At 40.3% G+C, this 26,579-nt stretch overlaps 1 protein-coding gene across 4 annotated transcripts in view; it reads right to left on the bottom strand.

The window, feature by feature from the left end:
* Window positions 1–678: 678 nt before the first annotated feature.
* Window positions 679–26,579, bottom strand: part of POGZ (pogo transposable element derived with ZNF domain) — a 48,690-nt gene continuing 22,789 nt past the window's right edge. For 2 of the 4 annotated variants that reach the window (XM_081224675.1, XM_081224677.1), the window contains 16 exons: window positions 21,902–22,077; window positions 20,633–20,741; window positions 19,123–19,413; window positions 18,824–19,042; window positions 16,244–16,350; window positions 15,223–15,560; window positions 14,676–14,830; window positions 10,176–10,276; window positions 9,494–9,640; window positions 6,306–6,440; window positions 6,018–6,190; window positions 5,722–5,862; window positions 5,167–5,223; window positions 4,851–4,963; window positions 4,573–4,597; window positions 679–4,437 (listed from right to left, as the gene is read on the bottom strand). In XM_081224675.1, coding sequence (XP_081080801.1) covers window positions 2,766–4,437; window positions 4,573–4,597; window positions 4,851–4,963; window positions 5,167–5,223; window positions 5,722–5,862; window positions 6,018–6,190; window positions 6,306–6,440; window positions 9,494–9,640; window positions 10,176–10,276; window positions 14,676–14,830; window positions 15,223–15,560; window positions 16,244–16,350; window positions 18,824–19,042; window positions 19,123–19,413; window positions 20,633–20,741; window positions 21,902–22,077 — 3,959 coding nt within the window. In that variant the 3' untranslated portion in view covers window positions 679–2,765. The remainder of the gene's footprint in view (window positions 4,438–4,572; window positions 4,598–4,850; window positions 4,964–5,166; window positions 5,224–5,721; window positions 5,863–6,017; window positions 6,191–6,305; window positions 6,441–9,493; window positions 9,641–10,175; window positions 10,277–14,675; window positions 14,831–15,222; window positions 15,561–16,243; window positions 16,351–18,823; window positions 19,043–19,122; window positions 19,414–20,632; window positions 20,742–21,901; window positions 22,078–26,579) is intronic. The other 2 variants (XM_081224676.1, XM_081224678.1) reach the window with 1 other exon arrangement.

Genomic DNA, 26,579 nt, shown 5'->3' with positions numbered 1-26,579 from the left:
AAAACACCCTGGGTGATTCTGATGCATATCCTCTCTAAACCTCTTTTTGAGAAACTAGTATAGGCAGTAAACCCCAAAACTATTACAGGCATATCTTGTTTTTTATGCTTTGCAGATACTGCAGTGTTGTTTTACAAATTGAAGGTCTGTGGCTACCCTGCATTGAGAAAGTCTTGGTGCCATTTTTCCAGTAGCATTTGCTTACTTTGTGTCTATGTCACATTTGGTAATTCTTGGAATATTTCAAACTTTTTCGTTATTTTATTTGATATGGTGATCAGTGATCTTTGACGTTACTACTGCAAAAAAGATGACAACTTGCTGAAGGCTCAGGGTGGTCAGCATTTTTGGCAATAAAGTGTTTTTAAGTTAAGGTATATAATTTTTTAGACACAGTGTTATTGCACATTTAATATACTATAGTGTAAACTTACATGCACTGGAAAACCAAAAAGACTGTGACTCGCTTTGCTGATAGTTGCTTCACTGCAGTGGTCTGGACCCCAACCCACAGTATCTCCAAGGTATGCCTGTATAGAAATTCAGTGAGGTGAGGGCTGAGAGAGAAATCAAAACCCCTCCATTTGTATTACCCATGACTACAACTAGTAAATTCAAGCAAAAGAAAACTGTCAGCTTTCAATTTGAATCTTCCACACATTCAGTCTCAACACAAAGTAGTCAATAAATACTTGTTTATTGATTAAACTGAATTATAAAAAACAAAACAAAAAAAACTTCCTATACTACGAAGCCATGCGGGCAGAATCCACAAAGGTAACTTCCTGGCCAAAACCCAGCTGATCCACTGTTGGTATTATGGCCTTAAAAAAATTACCCATTGAGAAAGTCATACAGTGTGCAGAGGCCAGGAACCCAGCTCTGCTAAATCTGGGGCTGCTGCGGAGACTACCAAAGAGAAGGATTAAGTCACTGCAGATAGAGTTGACCATAGTTCTTGAACTTTCTGAAAGGCAAAGTTTTGACTCAAAAGTCCATATTCTGTCAAAATGGCATCAGGCAAAAGCTGGGGAAGAGAAGCCCAGGTGGATCCTCAGTTCAGTTTTCAGATGCCATGGGTTCACAAAGCTGGCCAAGCTGTTTATGGAGGGGAATACTCCAGTTCACTATATTATAGTGTGCTGGGAGTTAAAAACACAAAAAAAAAACGGATGAGGAGAAACAGGTGGTAACAAATGTCACACCTGTACCACCAGGCCCATCACATCTTGAGCATCTCCCAGTCTGTGAAAGCCTGCTCAAATAGGGTCACCTAGAAAAAAACCACATTGTTTATAAATCCATTTCCCCTCATTTTTTAAAATGTTCCACTTATGTACATTTTAAAGATGAACCATTTACAAGCCTGTGCAGGTTGCCTCCTTGGCTCACAGGAGGGAAACGTTGCAGAAAGCCTCAGGATGGACAGAAGTATAGTATAGTTGTGGAAAAGGTGGACCTGGATTTTTGCTCCTTTTCTCTGTGTGTTACATTTCAGTTTATAGCCATTGAGTACATACAATTAAAAAAAAATTCCCTCATGCAAATTGTAGAAAAAATTTTCTTTCCTTGAAGCTGGCAGTGAAAAATAAAGATTCATGTCTTTTTCTTTGTGCACACCCCTATGTGTTTCTTCTTCATGTCAGATTCTTCTCTAAGCATTAAGAGAAACAGGGGAAAGCCACAGGGTAAGCAGAATTTCAACAAGTGGTCTTTTTAAAGTTCAGTACAACGTCTTGCACAATTAGCTGCTGGCTGGCGGACATGTGATCCCTTCAACAGGTATGCTGTCCACTTAACAGGAGGAAGTTCAACAAAGCAGGGACTGCCCCCATGGATTGCAGGATGAAGACCCATACACTGGGAATGGCTTCCACCCTAAGGTTCTGTGTGATCACCTCAGTACCTCTTGCTTGCTAATGACCCATGTATGATCCTTTGTCCAGAGTGACGGTGTGAGAATGGGGAAGGGGGCCAAGGATCACAGGTGCAAAGAATATTGGTTTTGTTGTGTTTTTGTTGGAGGGAGGGTGGTGAGGAAAAAAATCTACTCATCATTCTGGACGATTAAAGGTGGTTTCATGCATTTTTAAAGCCACAATTTTATATTTAGAGTTGCTGTAGAGACCAACATCTCTGGAGAGGGAAGGAAAGAAAGGAGAAGGAAGAGAGTTCAGTGGGATTTTTTTTCCATTTTCATTTTTATATAAAAGTGTTAAGACCACAATGAAAAAATTTTATCCATATATATATATATAATAAACCAGTTTGTGAGCTACAATTTTTGTCTTTCCCATCTTCAGAAATGTTCTCACATTGACAATGGTTGGATAGCATCATGCCCAAAGACACTGGCCACACAGTAAAACAAACAAAACCCAGATGAACTATGATACAGTTGAGGTAAAAGGGGAAACAAAAGATTTAACATTCGCCCACGAAAGATTTTTTTTCCTTTTTCTCGATTTTGTCAGAAAAATACCAAGCACAGTGATTTAAATTTTAAAAAAAGTCACAAAAACCTGTTTTTAGCAGAAGTGAATGACCAACGGGGCCAGGGCCAGCTCATCGGCTCAGACGTGATCACTATCGGTTTTCCTAATAATCCACAAATCCACAAGGATGTATAAGTCAACATCGGGGGGAGTGGTGGCATAAAATTAAAAACTATAACCCAAATACCCCCACCTGGTATACCCCCCTTTACCTCTACCCTCCCTAACGCTTTCCCACCCCCACTCCACACCCCCTCATGACCCCAACACTTAAATCTCCATCAGATCTAGGTCAGCTTCTTCAAAGCCATAGAAGGACTCGGTCTCGCTTTCCCCCTCAAAGAGCTGGTGAAGGCTTTCAGGCTCAACTGTCTCTTCAGGAGATGACCTGGGTCGGGGAGTGGAAGCTGCGGCCTCCTCAGACTGTTCCCCACTCAGCTTCAGTTGCTCCTCTAGGGAGGCAATTAGCTCCTCCTGCATGTCAGCATTTCTTGTAGGTGAGTTAATGTTGCCATCAGGGCCAGGCAGAACACTGGCCACAAGGAAGGACCGCTGAACTAGCTCTGGACAGTCCCCAATGACACCAAGCACCTCAGCCAGCCAGACCAGAACCAGTTGAAGCAGGACATCAGAATCACATGCACTATCTGCCATTTCCCGAGCCTGCTCCTTCCACTTTTTGTGTAGGAAGTTCTTGACAGTTCGTTTGATGCATACATCTAATGGCTGGATTTTGGAGCTACAGCCTGCTGGGACAACTGCAGGCAAAGTGCTAGAGGCACTAAGCATGGCCAGCACCTCTTCTGACAGGTGAGTGCGATGACAGTCCATCACAAGCATGCCTTTGCTGCGCTGGCAAGCTGTGTGCTTCTGCCACACTCGGGTTGACCACAGCTCCATGATCTCATCGTCACTGTAGCCACTCTCCTTCGCCTCTAGCAAGATAGAGTCTGGCACATTAGCAGGCTGATCCATCTGTCCTCGGTAGAAAACCAGGGTAGGGAGGACAGTGCCATCTGCCAGAATGGCCAGCACCACATCACACCACGGCTCCCCTGTGCCCACTGTCTGCAGGGCATTCTCCTTTCGGTCGTCACTGCTCAGTACCTCCGTATCCAGGAACAAGGAGATCTCATCAATAGCCACAATCATAGACAAGGGTAAGTCCTGGTTGTGAATCTGCCGTTGTACAAATTCAATGAAGAGTCCTGCATTCTCTGCCACATCCTTAGGTAGAGTGTGGGCCACAGCTCGCCGAGCGTGGGGAGTCAGGTGATGCCGTAGCATGAAACGCACAGCCCACTCGTAAGAGATCTTAAACCCCCCCTCCAAAGAACGTCCTATTTTGGTGGCCTTCTGGAACAAGGTCTCCTCATTTACAGGTAGCTGTTGCTCTCGTTGGGTCAGCACCCACTCAGCCAGTTTCTCTTCTGCCTCTAAGCTCAGATATTTGCCCTCCAGATTCTCCCCCTGTGAGGCCTGGAAGCGCCGAAGCCAACGCCGGATGCGTCGTTGGGGGTTTCGGAAGTGTTCAGCTGCCTGTTCCGTATTGCAGCACAGGGCAAACAGTACCACTCGAAGCTTCTTCACAGAAAGCTGCTCCTTCTTGCCGATCACACTGCTACTACCACCCCCTGATGCTGGCTCAGGCTCCTGGGTGACTGGGCTCCCTTCATCCTGGTCATCGACATTCAGACATTCGGCCCCCTCCGTAGCCAAGGGTGGAAGGGCTAAAGGTTGGGGATGAGTGGGGGTTGGTGGTGGGGTTGCAGTTGAGGCTGGTGACGGGAGTGCCTGGGCCACGGGAGCTGGTAGCTCTTCAGGCTCAGCTGGGGTGGCCCCCGCAGATTTCACAGTGGCAGCTTTAATAGAGGGGAAGGAAGGAGGAGGGTACAAGTTCTTCAAGTTCCGGTCGTGCACTCGGTCACGAGTCTGGCCATGCCTAAAGGGTTAGCAACGAGAGGAGGAAAAAGCTCAGTTAAACTAGAAAAATGAAATAATAATAGTAGTAGTAGTAGTAATAAAGACCAAACATACTATAAAATAGAAATTAAACCATCAAGCGAGTTTCTGTTACCTTGAGTGAGATATCCAAGTGAGTCCTATGGGAAATAAGACAATAAAAAAATGTTAGCTCAGTGAAGAAACAAATCCTCCACAGACAGTTCTCTAGATTTCAACCAAAAAGCAAACCTACTGCCTTCCCAGTCTTATATAAACTTCAGGTTAGAATGCTTCCAATTTGGTGAAGTGTATCTAAACAGTGAATGGGTCAGGCCAGGTAGAGATGCACCAGACTCATGGTATGACCTGTATCCTTAGCTTTTTTCCCTAACCCCCATCTCTCCTACTTACCCCGTGGCAGGATGCTACTGGATCTGTGAGAGGGGTTGAATACCAAATGCTTAGCCATGGCATCTCCAACAGAAGTAACAAAGGTACATGAAGTGCAGGCCAGCTTGATTCCACTAAGAAAGAGAGTCACGAGTATATAAGACAAATGTAGCAGTGACACTAGAGAGAGTTAAGCTTTGAGGCTTAATAAAGAAAAAGAGTGTCCCTCCTTTCTCCTCTCTCTCAAATTAATTCATATATCCACCCCCCAAAATAATAAAAGGGATTTAATGTAAAAACTTGAAAAATTAACAGACCATCAATAAGTTTTTGTTACCTCACAGAATTTTTAAACAAAGCCAAATACTTGGGGCTCTTCCGTGGAACATGATTGCTGAGAAAGACAAACAAAAAGTGGTATGAGTTACATGGTTCTGCTTGCTAAACTAGAGATCACCAGCGATTGACAATGCCCCAACAAAAGAAATGCCTCTTCACTCAATCCTAACCTCAACCCAAGCCTGTTTTCCTATCACATTAATATTTCCTATTAATATGCAAACGAATCATGGGGGTGGGGGGAAATCTATTAAAAGGCACATTCTGGTTGGGGGTGGCGTGGTGGTTACCAGGGTCAGTCGCTACATTTCTAAGAAGCTCCCAACGAGTGCTGCTGGTCCTTGGACCACATTTTGGGTAGCAAGGTCCTACAAAATCAGAGCACAGACCATCAAAGCCAAATGAAGCTGGGTCTGGCCTCTTACCTGCTAGGACAGGTGGACAAACAGCTCTAAAAGTTGAAGGAGGAAACCCCAAAAGCAGGGGAGGGAATGCACTGAGTTCTGGAGAACCTGAAATCCCAGATAGGAACATTGGTTTAATCCTGACTTACTTGATCATGTGGTTGGCATAAGCTCGAGAACAGCAGGTACTATAGCGACATAGAGAGCAGTGAACATAAGTAGGGAAATGATTAGGGAAATCTGGGATCTCAAAGCTGCACTCCAGACATGTCTGCCGGCCCATGACACTCCTGTCAAGAAACAAGGAAAATTCTTATTACTGCCTCAGGGGTTCCTAAATTGTAGGCGATTTAGACAACAGATACTGCCTAAAAGGCTACCAGATTACACTAGCTATCAGGAATAACTGTGCCCACCCGGCCCCCAGCCTGCAGAAGGCACTGACATTTTCCTAACAGCTCGCTTCTGGACGTTGCGCTGGACAGGGGGATAAAGGAAGACAGGCAGAGGGTCCGCTGAGGAGGCCAGTGGTGCTGCCTCCTGCAAGGTGCTGGGAGGGACATCACTGGAGGGTACAGGAACAGTGCGTGGCTGCCCTCGGGAAGCCCGGATTGTCACCTGTGAGTCAAGGGAAGGGATAATTAGATACTACCCACGTTAAACCTCAGAATATGGAAAATCTCTATTCCTCCCCTTTTTGCATCTGTAAAGGGAATGTCAACAAACCCTTTACCTTGGTGCCTGGTTTCAAACCTTCCAGCTGCTTGGGTTTACGGAAGGTTTTATGGTGCTGAAGCTTGTGTTCAATTTTGTCCTTGGCAAAGAGAAACTGCAGCCGGCATTTGTTGCAATGATAAACATTCCTCTTCTGAAGGGGGAATAAAAAGAGACAGAATCCTTTAAAGGTTCCCAATGAATTTTCTTCCCTCAGGAGAAGGTACATCATTGCCAATCGTATTCTTCCCACCCTTCTGTTGATATTTAACAGAGGAAAAAAGAGAAATACACAACATAACAGCAAACCTAGTATTTTTTTATCTTTTTATATAACTTTATTTATTTTGAAGTAAAGTTACAAACCTATTACTGGGTGGTGAGAATCATCACCTCCCATGCTCCCAGAGAAAGGCAGACTCAAAGTCAGGATAACTAGGTCCTCAAACCATCTCCTGCTGACTTGCTTTAACAATCTGGCTGAGTGGCTTAAGCTTTACTTGCCCCTACTACTTTATCTTTACAGTGTGGATGGACAGTGCTACTACTTCTGGATATTCTTATTTTTTTTTAAATACAATATGTAAGTGGTAAAAAAAAAATCATACTTTTATTCTGTACTCCCTCATGTGGTAAGCTTGCCTTCAACTCCAATCCTCAGTCCCTCTCCACAGAAACAACTTGTTACCAAGTTTCTTGGGTATTCTTTCACAGATAGTCTATGCATATAACCATATAGCAAACACATACATCTCCAATTACCACCTGTTTTCCTTTCTCTTTCTTTAACAAAAATGATAGTCCTTTCTACACAGTGCTGCTTTTTTCCTCTTAACACATCAATGCATAGAGATATGCCTCCCTCCAAGGCTATTTTGAGGATTCAGTCTGCCCAGTATTGAAATACGACACGTCTATGATTTTCTTCCCTAGGATAGCAAGGCTCTGTAACCTCAGCTGAGTTACAGGTGATACTTTCCATGCTACTATACAGAAAGGCATTAGTGGTGGATTATCAGCAGTCACCGCTATGTGTGAGCCTAAGAAAGTGCCTGCTTACAAGTAAGAGTGAGGGCACGTGTGCACACACGTGGATGTTATGCACAGGTACACCCATCTTGTTCTCTCTTCTGTTCCCTATGTACCTTCACTCTTCTCCTCCAGTGGCTCCTTTCCTGCAGTATTTTAAAACAAAGGCATACCTATTCCATCTTAAAAACAAAACACAAAAGCAACAACAAATTCTCCCTTGCTACCTCTTTTCCTGGATCTACCACCCTTGGTCCTCCCCTTCATAAACAAATTTATTTATTTTTATTTTTTATTTTATTTATTTATTTTTTTGGCTGTGTTGGGTCTTCATTGCTGTGCACGGGCTTTCTCTAATTGTGGCGAGTGGGGGCTACTCTTCGTTGTGGTGCGTGGGCTTCTCATTGTGGTGGTTTCTCTTATTGTGGTGGCTTCTCTTATTGTGGAGCACGGGCTCTAGGCATGCGGGCGGCTTCAGTAGTTGCAGCACTCGAGCTCAGTAGTTGTGGCTCATGGGCTTAGTTGCTCCGCGGCATGTGGGATCTTCCCGGACCAGGGCTCAAACCCATGTCCCCTGCATTGGCAGGCGGATTCTCAACCACTGCGCCACCAGGGAAGCCCTAACAAATTTATTTTTTAATTATTTTTTTCATAAACAAATTTCTTTAAATAAGTTGTCTCCATTTCCTTACTTCTCATCATTTGTCCTGCTGAAATTTGACTTCCACCCTGCTAACCAACAAAACGGCTAAATTAAATGTTGGCCTCTAAAGTTTCTACCTTGCTGATACCTTCCTGCAACACTTGACCACACTCTTTTCTTCAAAATACTTTTGTCCCCTCAGCTTCCTCGACACCAAGACTCTTCTTGTTTTCCTTCCAGGACTATGGTCCTGGCTTTGTGGATAGAGACTTCAATGGTCCTAAGCCTTCACCTTATTCTCAGTTTGGGGGGCGGGGGATTGGAGTGCAGCATAGCACTTACAAGTTGAAGTGGATTTATATAATGATGATTCCTAAGTACCTTTCACAATCCAGGCTTTTCTCCCAGGCCTCAGACCTGTATATCCAACTACTTATTTAATAGTCAGTTATACTTAATGTCCATAGATACTGCTAACTCAAGAATATCCAAACTTGGGACTTCCCTGGTGGTCCAGTGGTTAAGACTCCATGCTTCCATTGCAGGGGGCGTGGGTTCGATCCCTGGTCAGGAACGAATAAGATCCCGTGTGCCACATGGCATGGCCAAAAAATTTTAAAAATGAGAGTAATAAAAAAGAATATCCAAACTTATAATCCTCCCCTCAAAAATTATTTTCTCCAGTGTTCCTATCTCAATAAACAGTCCCACCATTCATCCAATTACCGAAGACACAATCCTGGGCACTATTCTTAACTACTCTCTCACTACCTTCACCTAAATCCATTTCTAAATCATAGATATCACTTATCTTCTCAGTATCTCTCAACCTTATCCTCTTCGTCCTCATTTCAAAAGCCAATAGCCACTATCATCTCTCATCTCAACTACTGAAAAAGCCTCTGGCTTGTCTCCCTAACTCTAGTCTCAACCTCCTTCAATTCATTCTCCTTAGAGCAGCCAGTGCAATCATAACTAAAAGCAAATTTGAACACATCACTCCAGGACTAAAAATCTCTTTAATGGCTTCCCAACAACTTATTATAATAAAAGTTGAAATTCCTTTTTTATGGCTTACAAGATTCTCTATGATCTGTTCCCTAACTTCCAACCTCCCCCTGTACCCTACACACGCTAACCACACTGAACTTCAATTCCTTGAATTTCCCTGTCTTTGAGAGCATTCTGTCCTTCTATCCCACTTCATCTGGCTCATCCTTACTCATCCTTCAGGTCTTGAACACCCCTTTTCCTAGAAGCCTTACTAGGCTCCCAGAATAGGTACATTCTTTTTTACATCTTGTATTTCCCCTAACACAACATTCTTCTTGCTTTATTGTACTGTTTAATTGTCCTGTTTAACCACTAAATCTCTAGCATCTAGCCCAGTGCCTGGCACACATCACTGGAATTCAATAAATTTTTCAAACACATGTATATTATCTTCTCTACCAAAATTATTTGCTTAGCTCAGTCCTGGCCCCTGTATCCATAATTAAAAAACAAGAACACGGAAATTGCTTGGTGCCTGGTACCTGGTGCCTCATGTAATGCTGTTGGAATGCATTGCCATTTTTGAAGACCTTCAGGCAATAAGGGCACAGCAGGTGCCGAGTATCCTCATGGATCATCCGAAAATGGACATCTACCTCAGAGTAGAGTGAGGAGCGATACTGACACACCTGAGTCACACAAGAAGGAAAATAAGTTAAGAGTGAAGTGGACAACTGAGGCCTTAAAAAAGAGGCAGCAACAAAAATGTTAAGATACGAAAAAAAGTTTTTCTTAAATGTATAGAAATCAGATAATTTTCTGACGTTTATTGCAGGGCTATGTTGGTGATAAATTCAGCCGTGAAATAAGATAAAAATGGGAAAGACAGGAAAGTCTGAGAACAGTCCATATTCTGATAAAGAGGAGTAGAGTTTTTTTTCTGTCTCCAAAGGGCACATTCAGGAGACAGACACCCCCTTAGTACAGGTATATGTTCCCAGACTGGGTTCCTCAGCTGGGTACATGCAGATATTCCTTTATGTTTTTCTCCTGCATGGGAAACACTGAAAATAGAACCCCTGTTCACTATTTCTTCTGTATCTCCTCAGTGTTCCTAAAACTGAATGTGTGCAGTAGGTACTGGGCAATGTTCATTAGTGGATTCTTTGTATTTAGCCTGAGAGCAAAATGGCTAAAGCTCCCTGGAGAAAAAGGCAACAATACCTGGCAAACATAAGGCATCTCTCCAGGCTTATGAGTATCCTTCATATGCTGGAGAAACAGTGGCTCACTCTCAAACGCCCACTCACAGATCTTGCACTTGGCTGTAAGAAGAAAAATAATCAATAAATCCACCTGAAAATAAGACCAAAGTCCTGCTGACTCATAAATCTTCATTTTCAATAGTCAGTAAATTATGAAGAAGTCTCTTCTAGTCTTTCTTTAAAATGGTTGTCTCAATATTTGTGCTGCTGATTAAAACTATCCTTCTGTCTCTAGCTCAGACTTCTTTACCAAAGTTCCATTCTAGATTTTGAACTCTCTATGAAACATAATATTCTACCATCTACTCTAACTTAATTCAGCATCCTCCTGCTTCCCATCATTTCCCTTCTCACATCCTACCTCCTCCTGAGCTCAAAACTTAGGCATTATCTGACTCCAAACCCATGTTCTGTCACCATTATTTCAAAATGCATCAAGGAATTGTCACTTCTGCATTCTCACAGGCAGAAACTTGGTAGAAGCCCATATGATTTCCTACTGCTAATCAGCTGGCTTCTAATACCTCCTATCTCTCCAATAAATACAGTATCTATGCTTTATATACCATTGCCAAATGAATTCTTTTAAAATACTACAATACTTCATCCCTCTGCTCAAGGATAGACAATGATTATCTCCTATGAATAATTCAACATTTATTGAACGTTTACTAAATGAAGACAAATAAGGATTTGTCCTCAAAAGACTGACGATATGAACAGAACTTCTTGCCTTCTTATGAGTTATTGTGTTATTTCAGTGTTAACTAATTTGAGATAATTAAACTTTAAAATTAGCCATTTTATCAAGCTTTTATAAGGCTGCAGTTCTAAATTTTTGGCAAAAGTTTTAATTGCTACATATTTTGAATTATACAGGCAAAATATAGTTATTTGCATTTTTCTTACCATTACTGAAATTATTTTCAAGTTTTTGCAAACATGAAAATTGTAAATTTGAAGCTCTAAGCGCTTATTTATTGGACAATGTCCAACCCCTGCCCCGCACCCCCAAATGAGTGAAGCTGAAATAAACAACAAAAACCAGGGATCTGAATCTGGGGTCCAGGGAAGAGGTCTCAGGGAACCCAGGTATCCCCTGAAATTATCTGCAAAAGAGTAAAATGTGTATTTTTCTGGGAAGTTTTGTGTTTATTCTCAAAGGTGTCTGCAACCCATTTAGGACCACTTCCTAGAGGTACATTAGGTACAAGAACAAGATAAAGAAATAAAAAATTCTGCCTAGAATGAGGAAAAGCTGATATATGAGCTGAACCTTGAAAGTAGAGTGGTTTGCCAGACAGGAGACAAGAGAAGAACATGAGCAAAGGGATGGTATTTCATGGCATGTTTAGGAAACAGTAACTAGTGGCATGACAATATTTTCTCCTGTTTTCTTGCCCCTTACCTCTCAATTCAATCTGTTAATCTTTTTTTCTTTTCTAGAACACTTTTAAGCATTGGTGTTTCCCAACCTTCTGTCCAGGCTTTTCTTATTCTCTCTGTTTTCCCTGGGCGATCTCATTTACCCTCAAAGGCTCTTCCTACAACCTATACATCCGCTCTATTCTTATAGGTGTCACACATCAATTATAACAACATTAAGGAATTTTTAATGCATAAGCACCATGCTAAGATTTATATGTATTATCTCATACAAAGAAAATCAGTGAGAAAGGAACCAAAGGCATCAGTGGATTTAAGAGATCTCTAAGTAACCTTTCACACCTATTAGAGTTGATGTCAAAAAAGATTTAAGAGGAAGAACTAACTGATTTTACAAAGTGGCTATCCTAACACTGTCCCTCCCAGCACTATCACTCTCATCTCCCTAACACCTACCACAGTCTCCTGCTTTGAGAAAACAGGCATGAACTATTACAGCTTCTGCTTCCTGTTTTCCAAATTTGGAAGGACAGATTCCTGCCTTTCTAAGGCTCATCTGATCTCAGCATTCCATGTATCCCATGACTTTATCAAGCAAGTAGTTCTCCCTTTCTTCAGTCTTTTTCCACATAGGACCCTCCTGACACCTGAACACGATTAATCACCCTGAAGCATCCTTCCCTCAACCCTACCTCTTCCTTAGTCTATTGTCCTTAAACAAGTGTGAAGAAAAACATAATGCTATTAAAAATTATACTGTTACCGTAATTAAATATAATAATCCATTGATGTTTTGGAGACAATTCAGGAAACTTGAAAATGAAGATACATAATATTAAACATTTATGATGAATTCTGTTATGTCTTGACAAACATACTATGGCTATGTATTTTAAAATGTCTTTACTTTTCAGAGATACATAATTAAATATTTAGGAGTGAAATATCATTATGTCTATAATTTAGTTTAAAAACACTTCAGAAAATAAAAGGAAAAGAAATTTTCAAAACTAAAAAGAAAACAATTGGTCTCAAAATATTAACACAAAAAAATAAGCTACTTTCATGAAGGATCTGCCATGGATGCAAAAAAAGGGAGTTATTAAAAAAAATAGGGGAATTATAAAAGAATCCAAGAATAAGACTGATATATACTAAAGTACAGAAACGGTATTTACCTGTTTGGATCAACAATTTCTCAGGTTTTTCATCAGTGTAAATTTTAAGTCATAAGATACTCAAAAATTAACAGTCAAGGATAAAAGAGTGGTAAGCCAAGAGAAAAAGATTGATGAGGTGCTGCACTGTTTCGCATTAGGAAAAACTTATCTTTTTATGTACAGTACATATATAAGTGGAATAACAAAAACACACCCCACCAGGTTCTGTATAAAAGTAGATGTTTTCACTCGGGATTCAGATGAGTTATTTGGGCTTCCCATGACTGACGGTGAAGAATTTGGGGTCCTAAGACCAAGTTGGCTACTCTGCTACTACACTGTAGTGTTATGATGTTTGATTCCAGTATCTACTCTACTCACAAATGATTAGCCCAAAGTTCCACGGTCTAATACGGTAACCACCAGTAGTAACACGTGGCTAGTGAAGACATGAAATGTGGTGAGCCCAAACTGAGATTTGCTGTGGTATAATAATACACACCAGATTTAAAAACAAAAGAAAAGGAAAAAAAAAAAGAATGGTAAATATTTCATTAATTTTAAAATTCTGATTACATGCTGAGATGATTTTATTTTGGCTATTTTGAGTTAAATAAAAGACACTATTAAAATTAATTTCGCCTTTAAAAAATTTTTATTTCAAATTACTAAAAATTTAAAATTACATATGTAACTCATTACATTTCTGTGGACCAGCACTAGTCTGAGCCACTCATGGCAATCCCATTTTGCTTGACAATATGACCAAGGCTAAGGAGATATAAAGGGAAAACAATTCTGTCTTGTAAGAAACAGACTTAGAAAAGACACAGGAAGATATGGTCTCTTCTTCATCTGCACAATTTTACATCCAACTATATTCCTGAGACTAACACAGCCATCCTGCTATAAGCCAGAGACAAGAGAACTGTTGAAAAGTAGGAGACTCACATTCTGGGCTTGAAGCTTACTCCACCTTGAATTTTTTCAGTTAAATCATATAATAATAGATGTCCTTAACATTTAACCCATCTTTAGTCAAGATTTTTAATTTGCAGCAAAAATTTGTCTTTATGTGTTTCCTCATGCTGTTTCCCATCACGTAAAATTTTTTCTTACTACTTTCCATCCATCTAAATCCTTCTTGTATTTAAAGACCCTAAAAGTTTACACTTTACTTTCTGTGAAATCCACAAGGATCTTTTCCCTTCTCTGAACTATTTCACCTATCACTGGTATCATACACAATGCATATGTTTACAGAAAATATATTGTCTTGTTCTCACATTTTCCTATAGTTAAATATTTTTGTCTCTTCAACAGAACTAGAAATCCCTTAAAGGACAAAGGAAATATTCTAGAAGACTGGACTCAAATCCTCACAGTTTCACCTTATTAGAAGTGTATGCTCTTAAGCAAATGACTAAATGTTTCTGGGCTTGTATTCAGCCTGTATTTCTCATCTGTAAGATGTACAGTGTAGCTAACACTCCAACTCATCTTATATTTCATGAAAGCACCGTCTTAATGGTAAAATACTCTATAACATTATCTATTATCCTTCATAAAACCTAAGAGGGTACTAACTAAAATGGAGACCCAAATACAGATGCCTGCTTCTTCTATAAAAGGATCTAGGTAATAAACTCTTTACATATACCTCTCTACAGTGGTCCTGAACCAAAGCCCCTTAATTTAGAATCAAGCACTGAACTCGACTCATACTTGAACAGAATAGAAGTCAGGCTTGTAAGATAATAGGGTAAGTGAAGTAAGAAACTGACTACGAATATGCAAAGAACTTCCTCAACACTGTTACCCACATATAAATAAACATAATGGGCTCCCCCCAGTGCCATTCACTGAATGAAAAGTGAAGTATACCCCTAGAGTTTAAGAATTTCCAAACTTACTAGTTGATTCATAGGGACTATGAACATTTTCCAAGTGGCACTGGAGCTGGAAGGGAGTGGAAAACTGACGATAACAGTGCTGGCAGATAGTATGACCATCCACCTCACCGTTCTGCTGATCAAGTTCTACGTGATGTTTCATATGGTTCATAAATCTGTAGCACGGCACAAAGGAAAAGTATAGACAACATAAAAAATCAGAAGCCTTGGAGAAATGTACCAGCGGAATCACAGAACAGACATTACACGTTTCCCCCTCCACCCTCCCACCCAACTTCCTCTTTTTGTGACATCTTCTGAGCCCAGAAATTAAGAGTTCTCGAAACTTTTCTGGGGAAGGAGATGCACTGGTCTCACTCTACCCAAAGTTATCTTTTATTTATTACCACAATATCTCCTTCTATAGTACTAGTTATTGATTTAATGATAATCCTTAGCAAGAAAGGATAATAATTAGGGCCATTCTCCAAACAGAAAGACTTAAAGATGTAAGAAGCTTTTAGACTTCACTTGTCCAAGGTGAGCTCCAAGGCTCTTCAACACTCACCGAATGTTGTTTTTTAGCCTTTTGGTACAATGTGGGCATCGGAAAGATGTGGCGACCTTAGGGAAGTTTGTGAGCTGGGCTACTTTGCCACCATCCCGTCCATAGTAGAAGTCATCTACTAGCATAATGAGCTTGGTCTGGACGGCATCACCCACATTCTCATTTGGCTCTGGTACTTTGGTAGGTGGTGACAGAGCAGGAATAGGTGTAGAAGAGGGAGTGGAAGCAACAGGAGTTGTTTTCTCAGGGGATGGGGGCTTTGCTGCTGATGGGACACTGGGTTCTGAATCCAGAGACTTTCCTTTCTTCTGGTATTCAACCATTTCTGGGCAACAGTACTATAAAGAAAGAAGACATCTGTTCATCCTGGTTCTCCTGGGGGCTGAGATGTGCTAACTCCTCAACTTCACTAACATTCCTCGGTAAGTGTTTGGTTCTAGGTATTCTCATCCAGCTTTCACCCTGCAGTTTTCTAAAATGCTTCCAGGTTTCACTCGCGCGCGCGCGCGCGTGCGTGCGTGCGTGTGTGTGTTTTTTACAGCTATATACCACTCCAAACACCATACTTTGTACTTCTTCCTGTCTTAGATCCTTTAACCACTCACTAGCATAACCTGGCTCTGAGCTCCCTGGTAGGAAGAAGTCCCAACCTTTGCATCTGGACTAATACCAAAAAATGAAAAGACTAGAATTAGAAATTGGTTAATAGCTCCTGATTCATCCAATGACACAATAAATAGAAAATGGACTGAGGCCAACTTGGCCTGTCCTCCTGTGCAGTTCAAAATCTAGGAACTAAGGAATTAAGGTCACATATGTTCTGATCTATTTGAGGGTCTTTAAATATATCCTTTCATATTTCTGAGTTCATTCTAAAACAGGCCAAAAGAGAGTAACCCTCTAAAAAGCTTCCAAGTCATTTCAGAGCCCTTGCTTCACAAGCTCCCAACACTACACTACAGGAGGTATACAGTGAGTGGTAGCCATTTAAGCTGAATCTCCATCACAGGTGATCACTTACACACATGTGACCTCTCAAAGCTTCAGTAACACGGAATTGAGCATTACACCGTGGACATATCTTCCGTCCACCATCCTGGAGGTCAAACACTGGGATGGAAGAGGTCACTGGAAGTGAGAACATCAATAAGATTAGTAAGATGATACTGGAAAAAGACTACTGGCCTTTTGGAAAAAGGTTAAACACTTCCTGAGGGGTATATTACGGTTGGTAAGCAAGCATGAGAAACTGCTATGAGACACATTCCTTCTACCACTCTTCTAACTGTAGGCCAGGGGTCAGCAAATCACAGCTAGTAGACCAAATCCAGCCAGCTGCTAGTTTCTGTTTGGCTCATGAACTAAGAACGGTTTTTACATTTTTTGTTGTGGTGGTGGTTATATTAGATTTTTCTTTAATTGTGGTAATAGATACTTAACATAAAGTTTCCTCTTAACCATTTTTAAGTGTTAAGAACATTCACATTTTGTGCCAGCAAACTCTTTTCATCTTGCAAAACTTGAAACTCTACACCCATTAAATAATTCCCCATTGTCCCCTCCTCCTAGACCCTAGCAATCGCCATTCTCTCTTGTCTCTAGGTACCTCATATAAGTGGATTCATGGAGTATTTGTCCTCTTGTATCTGGCTTATTTCATTTAGCATAATGTCCTCAAGGTTAATCAGTGTTGTAGCATGTGTCAGAATTTCTTTCCTTTTTAAGGCTGAACAATATACCATGGTATGTATATACCATATTTTGTTTATCCATTCATCAGCTGATTGACATCTGGGATGCTTCCACCTTTAGGTTATTGTGAAATGTTGCTGTGAATATAGGGGTACAAATACCTGTTTGGGTCCCTGTTTTCAATTCTTCTGGGTATATATCCAAAGTGGAATGCTGGAACATATGGTAATTTCATGTCTCATTTTTTGAGGGACCATCACCCCATTTTACATTCCCACCAGCAACGTACGAGGGTTCCAATTTCTCTGCATCCTCACCAACACTTATTTTTTTCTGTTTTTTGGATAAGAGCTATCCTAATGGGTGTGAAGCGGTATCTTATTGTAATTTTGATGTGCATTTCCGTAATGATTAGTGAGTGATGTTTAGCATCTTTTTGGGTGTTTAATGGCCATCTGTGTATCTTGAGAAATCTCTATTCAGCTCCTTGGCCCATTTTTTAATTGGATTGTTTGTTCTTTTGTTGTTGGTTGAGCTGTAGAAGTTCTTTATATATTCTGGATATTAAGCCCTTATCAGATATATAACTTAAAGATATTTTCTCCCATTTAGTGGGTTGCCTTTTCACTTTCCCTAACACTAACCCTTTGATGCCCTAAAGTTTTAAATTTTGATGTAGTCCCATTTATTTATTTTTTCTTTGGTTGCTTATGCTTTTGGTATCATATGAAAGAAAGCACTGCCAAACCCAGTGTCATAAAGCTTTTCCCCTATGCTTTCTTCTAAGAGTTTTATGGTTTTAGTTCTTTTGTTTAGGTCTTTAACTCATTGAGTTAGTTTTTGTAATATGGTGTATGGTAAATGGTCCAACTTCATTTTTTTTGCGTGGGGATATCCAGTTTTCTCAACACCATTTATTAAAGGTTTTCACATTTTTAAAGGGTTGAAATAAAAGCAAAAGAAATTATCTTCTGACACATGAAAATTAAATTCAAAATTCAGAATCCATAAATAGTTTTAGTGGAGTAGAGTCAAGCTCAATTATTTACATATTGTCTGTGGCTGCTTTTGTACCACAATGGCAGAGTTAAGTAGCTGTGACAGAGACTGTATTGTACATAAAACCTAAAATATTTCCTATCTGGTCCTTTACAGAAAAAGTCTGTCAAGCCCTACTCCAGACCATTGAAAATCCTTATGCTCATATCCTTCTACATCTGAAAATCTCTCTACCAAATATCAACTTTAAAATCTTGTTCAGGGACTTCCCTGGTGGCGCAGTGGTTAAGAATCTGCCTGCCAATGCAGGGGACACGGGTTCGATCCCTGGTCTGGGAATATCCCACATGCCGCGGAGCAACTAAGCCTGTGCGCCACAACTACTGAGCCTGAGCTCTAGAGCCCGCAAGCCACAACTACCGAAGCCCGTGAGCCTAGAGCCTGTGCTCCGCAACAGGAGAAACCACTGCAACGAGAAGCCTGTGCACTGCAATGAAGAGTAGCCCCCACTTGCCGCAGCTAGTGAAAGCCCGCGTGCAGCAATGAAGACCCAATGTGGCTAAAAATAAATATATTAAATTAATAAAAAAATAAATAAATAAAATAAAATCTTGTTCAGAAATCCACCTCCTCCATGAACTATCTTTTGATTATCCCACTGATCTCTGATCAACCAATCCATTTTACTAATCTCCAAAGAACAATTAACACAAAACTCTTTCTGGCTGATTCAGTTACACTTTTCACAAGTGGCAATCCTCTTTACTACACTAAAGTTTCTGTGAGAACAGACTACAGCAGCTATACCGTATTTTATTTCTCTATTTCATAGTATAGAGTTCTGATACAACAAATACTTTATTAATGGTTTTGAATGACTGGCTGCCCAGAGTCTTTCTGGTTATCGTACCTTTCATTGAAGACTCAGGCCCGCTGGTTCTCTGAGAGCCATGTGCAGAGCTGTTGTTGGATACCACCATTGGCCCAGGACTCTGGCCCAGGGAAGGGATGGTGTTAAGGGTATTCACCAGTTTGGCCACTTCATTGCTATTTTCACCTGTAACCCCAGGTCGCTTCACAGTGACAAAGCTGGCAATGCTCACTGCAGGTGGAGAGGGGAAGGAGGGAGCTTTGTTGGCCAAGTGATAATCATCTGTTCTCCACCCACCACCCATCCCAGCTCTGCCATCTCCTCTTCCCAAGCCTCACCTAGTTTGGGATTCTGAGTCTGGTTGGATTGGCCTGGAGGCTGAACAGCAAGGTGCCCCAATGAGGTCGGCTGTGTGGCGGTGGGAGCTGTAGAAGTGCTGGGAGTGGACTTGGTCTGCTGGGACTGGGACTGTGGGACAGTGCTTCGGATGGTGAGAGTGGCTGGGATGACGGTGGTGAAGGTGTTGGTGGTGGGCCGCACAGGCATTGTGGAGCCTGGCCTCACAGGGGTCATCTGAGAGAACACTTGTGGGACTCCAACTGTCGGCTTAACAAACTGGGTACCTGGGGCTTCAAAAGAGAGACAAAAATACCAAATCTTCGTCAGCGAGCTCACCTATAATACATTCCCCGTGTCTTTACTGGCAATACTGGAATAGGAAAAGAGTATCTCCCCAAACTGATTGGTGACTGTCAGGTTCCCAAGGGTAGCATAGATTCTAATGTCTAAGACAACAGGTATCACAAACTGATAAAACAAGTTAGCCTCAGTAATCAGCCCTGAAAATATTAAAGTGAAAGAAGAGTCCCATCAACTCCTCCCAAAACACCTTACCACACTGCCTTTTCTATTCCAAGAATACAATCATGAGTAGCTTGACCTTTGTTATTGGAAGAGAATAATAGGTACAGAGTGGGAAGCAGTATGGGTATATATAGGCCAAAGGGCAGAGCTGGTTCTGAAAAAAAGTGATCTTTCTCAGAATACTAAAGGAGTCTTTCATTCTCTTATACAAACTCAAATAGAAGACCGACTATGCCATTCTACTAGGATGTCCCAAAGGTGAGTCTCCTGGCTCAACTATAGACAATTTCACTGACAAACATTTAAGAAATATCAGAACTAGATAGGATAAGCTCATGAGACTGAAGGCCAAAAACCCCTATGGGCTCTGAGAACAACAACAAAAACTTAGGAAGACAAGCTACTTTACTACAACTAAATTAAGATACTCTTTTTTGCCTGAATTGTAGTAAACTTATAGACACTAAATATAGAACTGGGGGAAAATTACAAGATTTTTAAAAATTATCTTTCAATTTGGTTTCTTAAAAAAAAAACTAGTCATTGGCAATATTTATCCTCAAAGGATATGCCATTTGTTTAATTTATATTCCAAATCTATAAAAGTAAAGCAAAATAAGTTTATAATCCCACCATGTAAGTGAGTAGACTTATAAGGAATACAGAATTTGGGAGTTTGCATTAGTAATAGTTTTTCAGGATAACAAACAATAGCTGAATAAAACAGCAAAAACAGAAAAATAACTATATAAACCCTGTTTTACTGCCTTGTGAAGGGTGGTAAAAAGTTAAAAAGAAAAATAAAACCACCACGCTGGCCAAAGGTTAGAGAGTTTTTTAAAAATGGGGCTTAAATCAATATGATTTCTGTAGTTTTATATTTCCCTTAAATACACTTTTTAAATGACCTTGAGTATTTTGAGACAACAAAAACAAGTCTTCTGGATGCTGGGTTATTCCAAATGGGTAGACATTTTTCCTTACCTGGGACTAGTGTAATTGGTCTAACTGTTTGGCCTTGCTGTACGTTCAGCACAATCCCAACCTGATTCATTGCATTTTGTACAGGCCGGACATTTCTTACAGGAAATCCCTGCATTAAAAAGCAAAATGATCTTTAACATGGAGATCAGCTAACACTAGCAGAGACTGCATTAAGACCTATATCCAAAAAAATGCCCACACCCTTACCTAATGATTCTCTCTCTAGAACAAGAGCTTTTAAATGACTGAGATGGAGAAATTTTGGACTTCTGGCAAACTTTTGAGTGGCAAATATTAAAACTGGAGAATGAGCTTTGGTACATATGAACAAAAATGAAAACCTACTTCTTGCCTTAAGAGAACCTCAGCTTAAAAAAACTCATCCACAGGGGCTTCCCTGGTGGCGCAGTGGTTGAGAGTCCGCCTGCCAATGCAGGGCACACGGGTTCGTGCCCCGGTCTGGGAAGATCCCACATGCCGCGGAGCGGCTGGGCCCGTGAGCCATGGCCACTGAGCCTGTGCGTCCGGAGCCTGTGCTCCCCAACGGGAGAGGCCACAACAGTGAGAGGCCCGGGTACCGCCAAAAAAAGAAAAAAGACTCATCCACAAACTGGCCCCTCAATTGCTAAAGGCATAGAATGCAAAAAAATGACACTAACAGTATTCACTGGAGTGATTCAACATACAAACAATTGTAAGAAACTGTTTCCAAAGTCCACTTCAAAGGCCATACACCTCTGGGAAATTTGTTAGACAAGGCAGAAAAAAGCATTTGCCTTTACATTCCATACCAGCATTAGGCTTTCAACTCCAATTCACATTTATATCAAATAAGTCATCTTCATTCTCTTCCAAAGATCTCCTGGCACTTCACCAATCTTGCATGTATATTTCCGTAAGTCAACTAACTCACCCCATTTTAAGAAAAACAGCCCAAGCAAAGGGTGAGAACCCTTAATGACCAAGTGTTAAGGCTTCCTAATGCAAGCTTCCCACTCTTTCCTGCCTAGACCTCAATCAAATTACTTAATAGCCCTCCAGGGGTATAAAGAGGAGATTACCCAGCTGTACACTACGTTGGGCTTTCTACTAAAGTCAGCATCAAATTAAAAACTAGCAAATGAGAAAGCCAAATCAAAAGATAGGACTTAGGGCTTAGAACCATTTCTAATGATGCTGAAGACTCTTAAGTCAGAGCCTTCAAAGGTTCCCATAGTCTTTCTCTCCTCTACCATGTCTGAATTCAGTAGAATTCAGAGTCCTACTTACCTGTGTAGTGATGAATATTGGTTGTGAGGCCACAGGGGAACTAGTCACATGATTGGCATTCTGCATGACCTGGACAGGCCTCAACACTGGTTGAGTAACCATTGTACCCAAACCCGGGGTTGGATTCTGGGTTAGGATGAGCGGCTGTCCACCTTGTTGGACCAAAGAATTGCCAGCTAAAGGGAAGAGGAAAAAAAAAAAAAAAAAAAAACAATGTAAGAGAAAACAAACCCACCATTATAAGCAACACAATGGTCTTAGATAAGAAATGGTGTCCCCATATATCAAGATATCCAAGACTGTCACTCACCTCAGGTTTAATGTCACCAAACTCACCAAATAATTAAGCTTCACCCAAAGCTACAACTAACAGAAAAATACACAGGAAGGGAAAGTTCACTAAAATCTCCCCCATATATCTTAACTAGGGATGTCTTAACACACACAGTAAGACTTCTACATGGCTATCACTTTGACTCTGATGATTTAAGTGACCATAAATAATCTCCCCATACCAAATCAGCAAAACAAAGTAACATATAAGTTCCTTCTCCACATTTTAACGAGGTAAAAACCTATTTTATCAGAATGTAATTTGTTGTTAGCTAATCCACCTTATCTTTTAAAAAGAGGAATATTCATCTACAAACATTAATTCAGCAAGTACACAGAATCTAAAAATTGGGATCTCTTCCTAGCACGTCAAATCTCAGAAATGCAACAGATTCTCTAAACATCCATTGTCTTTTATAGGTATGGGAACACAGAGACTGACAAGCTACCTTCTTTATGTCATCAGAACTGATAAAAAAAAGACCTGGCCAAAACTAATCAACACCAAGTAAAACTGATATGACTTAAGAAGATTCATTCATTAATAAATAGTAACAAATATCATAAACATTAAAAAACTGGCTACTTTTTTTGAAATATTTTAAATTCTTTTTCATGTGTGTTAAAAGTAATTTTGTAGTTTTTAAGTCCTGTATTTGCTACAATTGGCTAAAAAATCATTTATACTAAGTTTCCTGATTTACAAAGAATACTCCAAAACAGAAATTCTATTTCAGAGAGCCAAAACATTGGGTTTGCCAAAAAGCATGTTCTTTTTTTTCTGTAAGATGGCTCTAGTAGCACTCAGTTGTCTTTAACTTCATTCAAAACAATTTTGTTAGATTGTATTGTGACCGCTGTCATAGCGTGCATTTAAAAAAAAACTTATCAAGATTGTTGACTTTTTGTGTAGCCATTTTAATACTGAAGATGGAAGAAAAAAATTTACATTTCTGGGCTTCCCTGGTGGCGCAGCGGTTGAGAGTCCGCCTGCCGATGCAGGGGACACGGGTTCGTGCCCCGGTCCGGGAGGATCCCACATGCCGCGGAACGGCTGGGCCCGTGAGCCATGGCCGCTGAGCCTGCGCATCGGGAGCCTGTGCTCCGCAACGGGAGAGGCCACAACAGTGAGAGGCCCGCCTACCGCACAAAAAAAAAAAAAAAATTTACATTTCTGGCAATATTATGCTTTATTATTTCAAGAAAGGTAAAAACGCTGATATGCAAAAAAAGATCTGTGCAGTGTATGGAGGTGTCGTGACTGATCAAACGTGTCAAAAGTGGTTCGCGAAGTTTCATGCTGGAGATTTCTCGCTGGACAATGCTCCATGGCTGGGTAGCCCAGTTGAAGTTGACGGCGATCAAATCCAGACATTAGCTGAGAACAATCACTGTTATACCATGCAGGAGATAGCCGACATACTCAAAATATCTAAATCAAGCATTGAAAATCACTTGCACCAGCTTGGTTATGTTAATCGCTTTGATGTTTGGGTTCCACATAAGTTAGGCGAAAAAAACATTCTTGACCTTATTTCTGCATGCGATTCTCTACTTAAATGCAACAAAAATATTCCGTTTTTAAAACGGAAAAATTGTGATGGGCGATGAAAAGTCGATATTGTACAATAATGTGGAACAGAAGAGATCGTGGGGCAAGCAAAATGAACCAGCACCAACCACAGCAAAGGCCGGTCTTCATCCCAAGAAGGTGATGTTGTGTATATGGTGGGATTGGAAGGGAGTCCTCTGTTATGAGCTCCTTCTGGAAATACAAACGATTAATTCCAACAAGTACTGCTCCCAATTAGACCAAATGAAAGCAGCACTCGACAAAAAGTGTCCGGAATTAGTCAACAGAAAATGCATAATCTTCCATCAGGATAACACAAGACGGCATGTTTCTTTGATGACCAGGCAAAAACTGTTACAGCTTGGCTGGGGAGTTGTGATTCATCCACTGTATTCACCAGACATTGCACCTTCGGATTTCCATTTATTTCAGTCCTTACAAAATTCTTTTAATGGAAAAAATTTCAATTCCCTGGAAGACTGTAAAAGGCACCTGGAACAGTTCTTTGCTCAAAAAGATAAAAAGTTTTGGGAAGATGGAATTATGAAGTTGCCTGAAAAATGGCAGAAGGTAGTGGAACAGAACGGTGAATACGTTTTTCAATAAAGTTCTTGGTGAAAGTGAAAAATGTGTCTTTTATTTTTATTTTAAAACCAAAGGAACTTTTTGGCCAACCCAATACCTAAACCAAAGATTCAAGCAAAATACTGCAACTTTTTACCTCAAATCACCAGAATGGATGGACTCCCTGAAGATTTAAGTTCCACTTGACACATGGTGTCACTACAGTTAGCTACAGAGCTAGACCACCAAAGTGGGTATACAGGTGGCTATGTTCTCCCAGAAACTGAGTCCATCAGTGGACTAGACCCTCATAGTTACTGGGCCAGCAGACTACTAATTATAGATGTTGACAGATAAAAAATTCCAAATTCTAGCTATGCTAATTATACTGGCAATTTATTGACTCTCTCTCTATATATACATTTTTAACTTAAATATTTTATTATGGAGATGTTCAAATACATACAAAAATAGAACACTATAATAAATCTCTATGTACCTATACCAGCTTCAATAATTATCAACTTAAGGTCAATCTTGTTTCATCTATACTTCCCATTCTCTTACCAGCTCCCATATTATGTTGATACAAGTTTCAGATCATATCATTTCATCTATAAATATTTCAGCATATATCTCTAAAAGACAAGGACTTTAAAAAAGGAAAAATCAATACCATTATCACTCTTAAAAATATTTTAATAATTCTGTAACTATAGTGGATAATACTGTATAAGTTTGCTGAGAGAACAGAACTTAAATGTTCTCACTACCCCCTATCCCCACCCCCAAAAGAGGATAAATATGTGAGGTGATGCATGTGTTAATTAACTAGATAGTGGGAATCCTTGCACAATGCATACATATACCAAATCACCACAATGTACACATTAAATATCTTACAATTTTGTCAATTATACCTCAATAAAGTTAAATATATACAACAATTCTTGGGAGCTTCCTTGGCAAGTCCAGTGGTTAGGACTTTGCACTTTCACTGCAGGGGGCACGGGTTCGATCCCTGGTGGGGGAACTAAGATCCCACACGCTGCACTGTGTGGCAATAAATGAATGAATGAATGAATGAACAATTCTTTAATATCAAATACCCAGTTAGAATTCAAATTGACAATTACATTTTTTTGTTTGAATTATGTAACAAAAGGGTTCATGAAGTATAACTGATGACATACCTCTTCAATCTCTTTTAATCTATAGGTTCCCCATCCAACTCTTTTTTACTCCTTTGCAATTTACCGTTGAAAATATTGACTAAGCAAAAACATGGATTTTCTATTCACTATTTTAACTACTAGGGTAAAAGAAAAATAAATTATGTTATTTATCTAAGCCTAAGAATTCTTAAGATAATCACTGACTCAACATCTCAACTAAATATAGGAAGGGAAGGATGGAAAATTTTTTGCATTTATGTGACATCAACCAGCATTAGCAAGTCTCAAAAGACAGGCCTTGTTCCCATGAAATCTACACATACTCTACTACTATAAAGAATGTTAACACAAGCATTTTCTGCAAATATTCTCTCTGACATCAGGGTCATGTTTGAATTTTGGTGGATTGTTAGGATCTTTCTAAAAATAAAGTGCAAACAAAAAAGTAGGTTTCTGGCTTCCCTGGTGGCACAGTGGTTGAGAATCTGCCTGCCAATGCAGGGGACACGGGTTCGAGCCCTGGTCTGGGAAGATCCCACATGCCGCGGAGCAACTGGGCCAGTGCGCCACAACTACTGAGCCTGCGCGTCTGGAGCTTGTGCTCCACAACAAGAGAGGCCCGCGCACTGCGATGAAGGGTGGCTGCTGCTCGCCACAACTAGACAAAGCCCTCGCACAGATATGAAGACCCAACACAGCCAAAAAAAAAAAAAAAAAAGTAGGTTTCTAAGTCTAGACTAGGTTTACAATTCAATTGAAAGCAAAAACCAGCATATGGCAAGTCACACTGGGTAAATTAAAGTCACACTACGTAAATATTTATTTAATGTATTCTATAAATTCATTCTAATAATTCTAATGAATTGTAATAATTCCAATTCTAAAAAATGAGTTGTTTTTAATGATTTCTGCATTCTTATTAAGTCTTTCCTGAAAGAAATTCTGACAATTCAAAGGTCTTATGAAGTTCTATTTCCAGAGAATGAAAGAGGCAGTTAGAACCCTGAGACTTAAAACAGCCTTTAAAAACGGG

This window comes from Mesoplodon bidens (genome assembly GCF_964165515.1).
Source record: "Mesoplodon bidens genome assembly, chromosome: 2".
Lineage (NCBI taxonomy): Eukaryota > Metazoa > Chordata > Mammalia > Artiodactyla > Ziphiidae > Mesoplodon > Mesoplodon bidens.
This window is presented reverse-complemented; position numbering and strand designations above follow the sequence as displayed.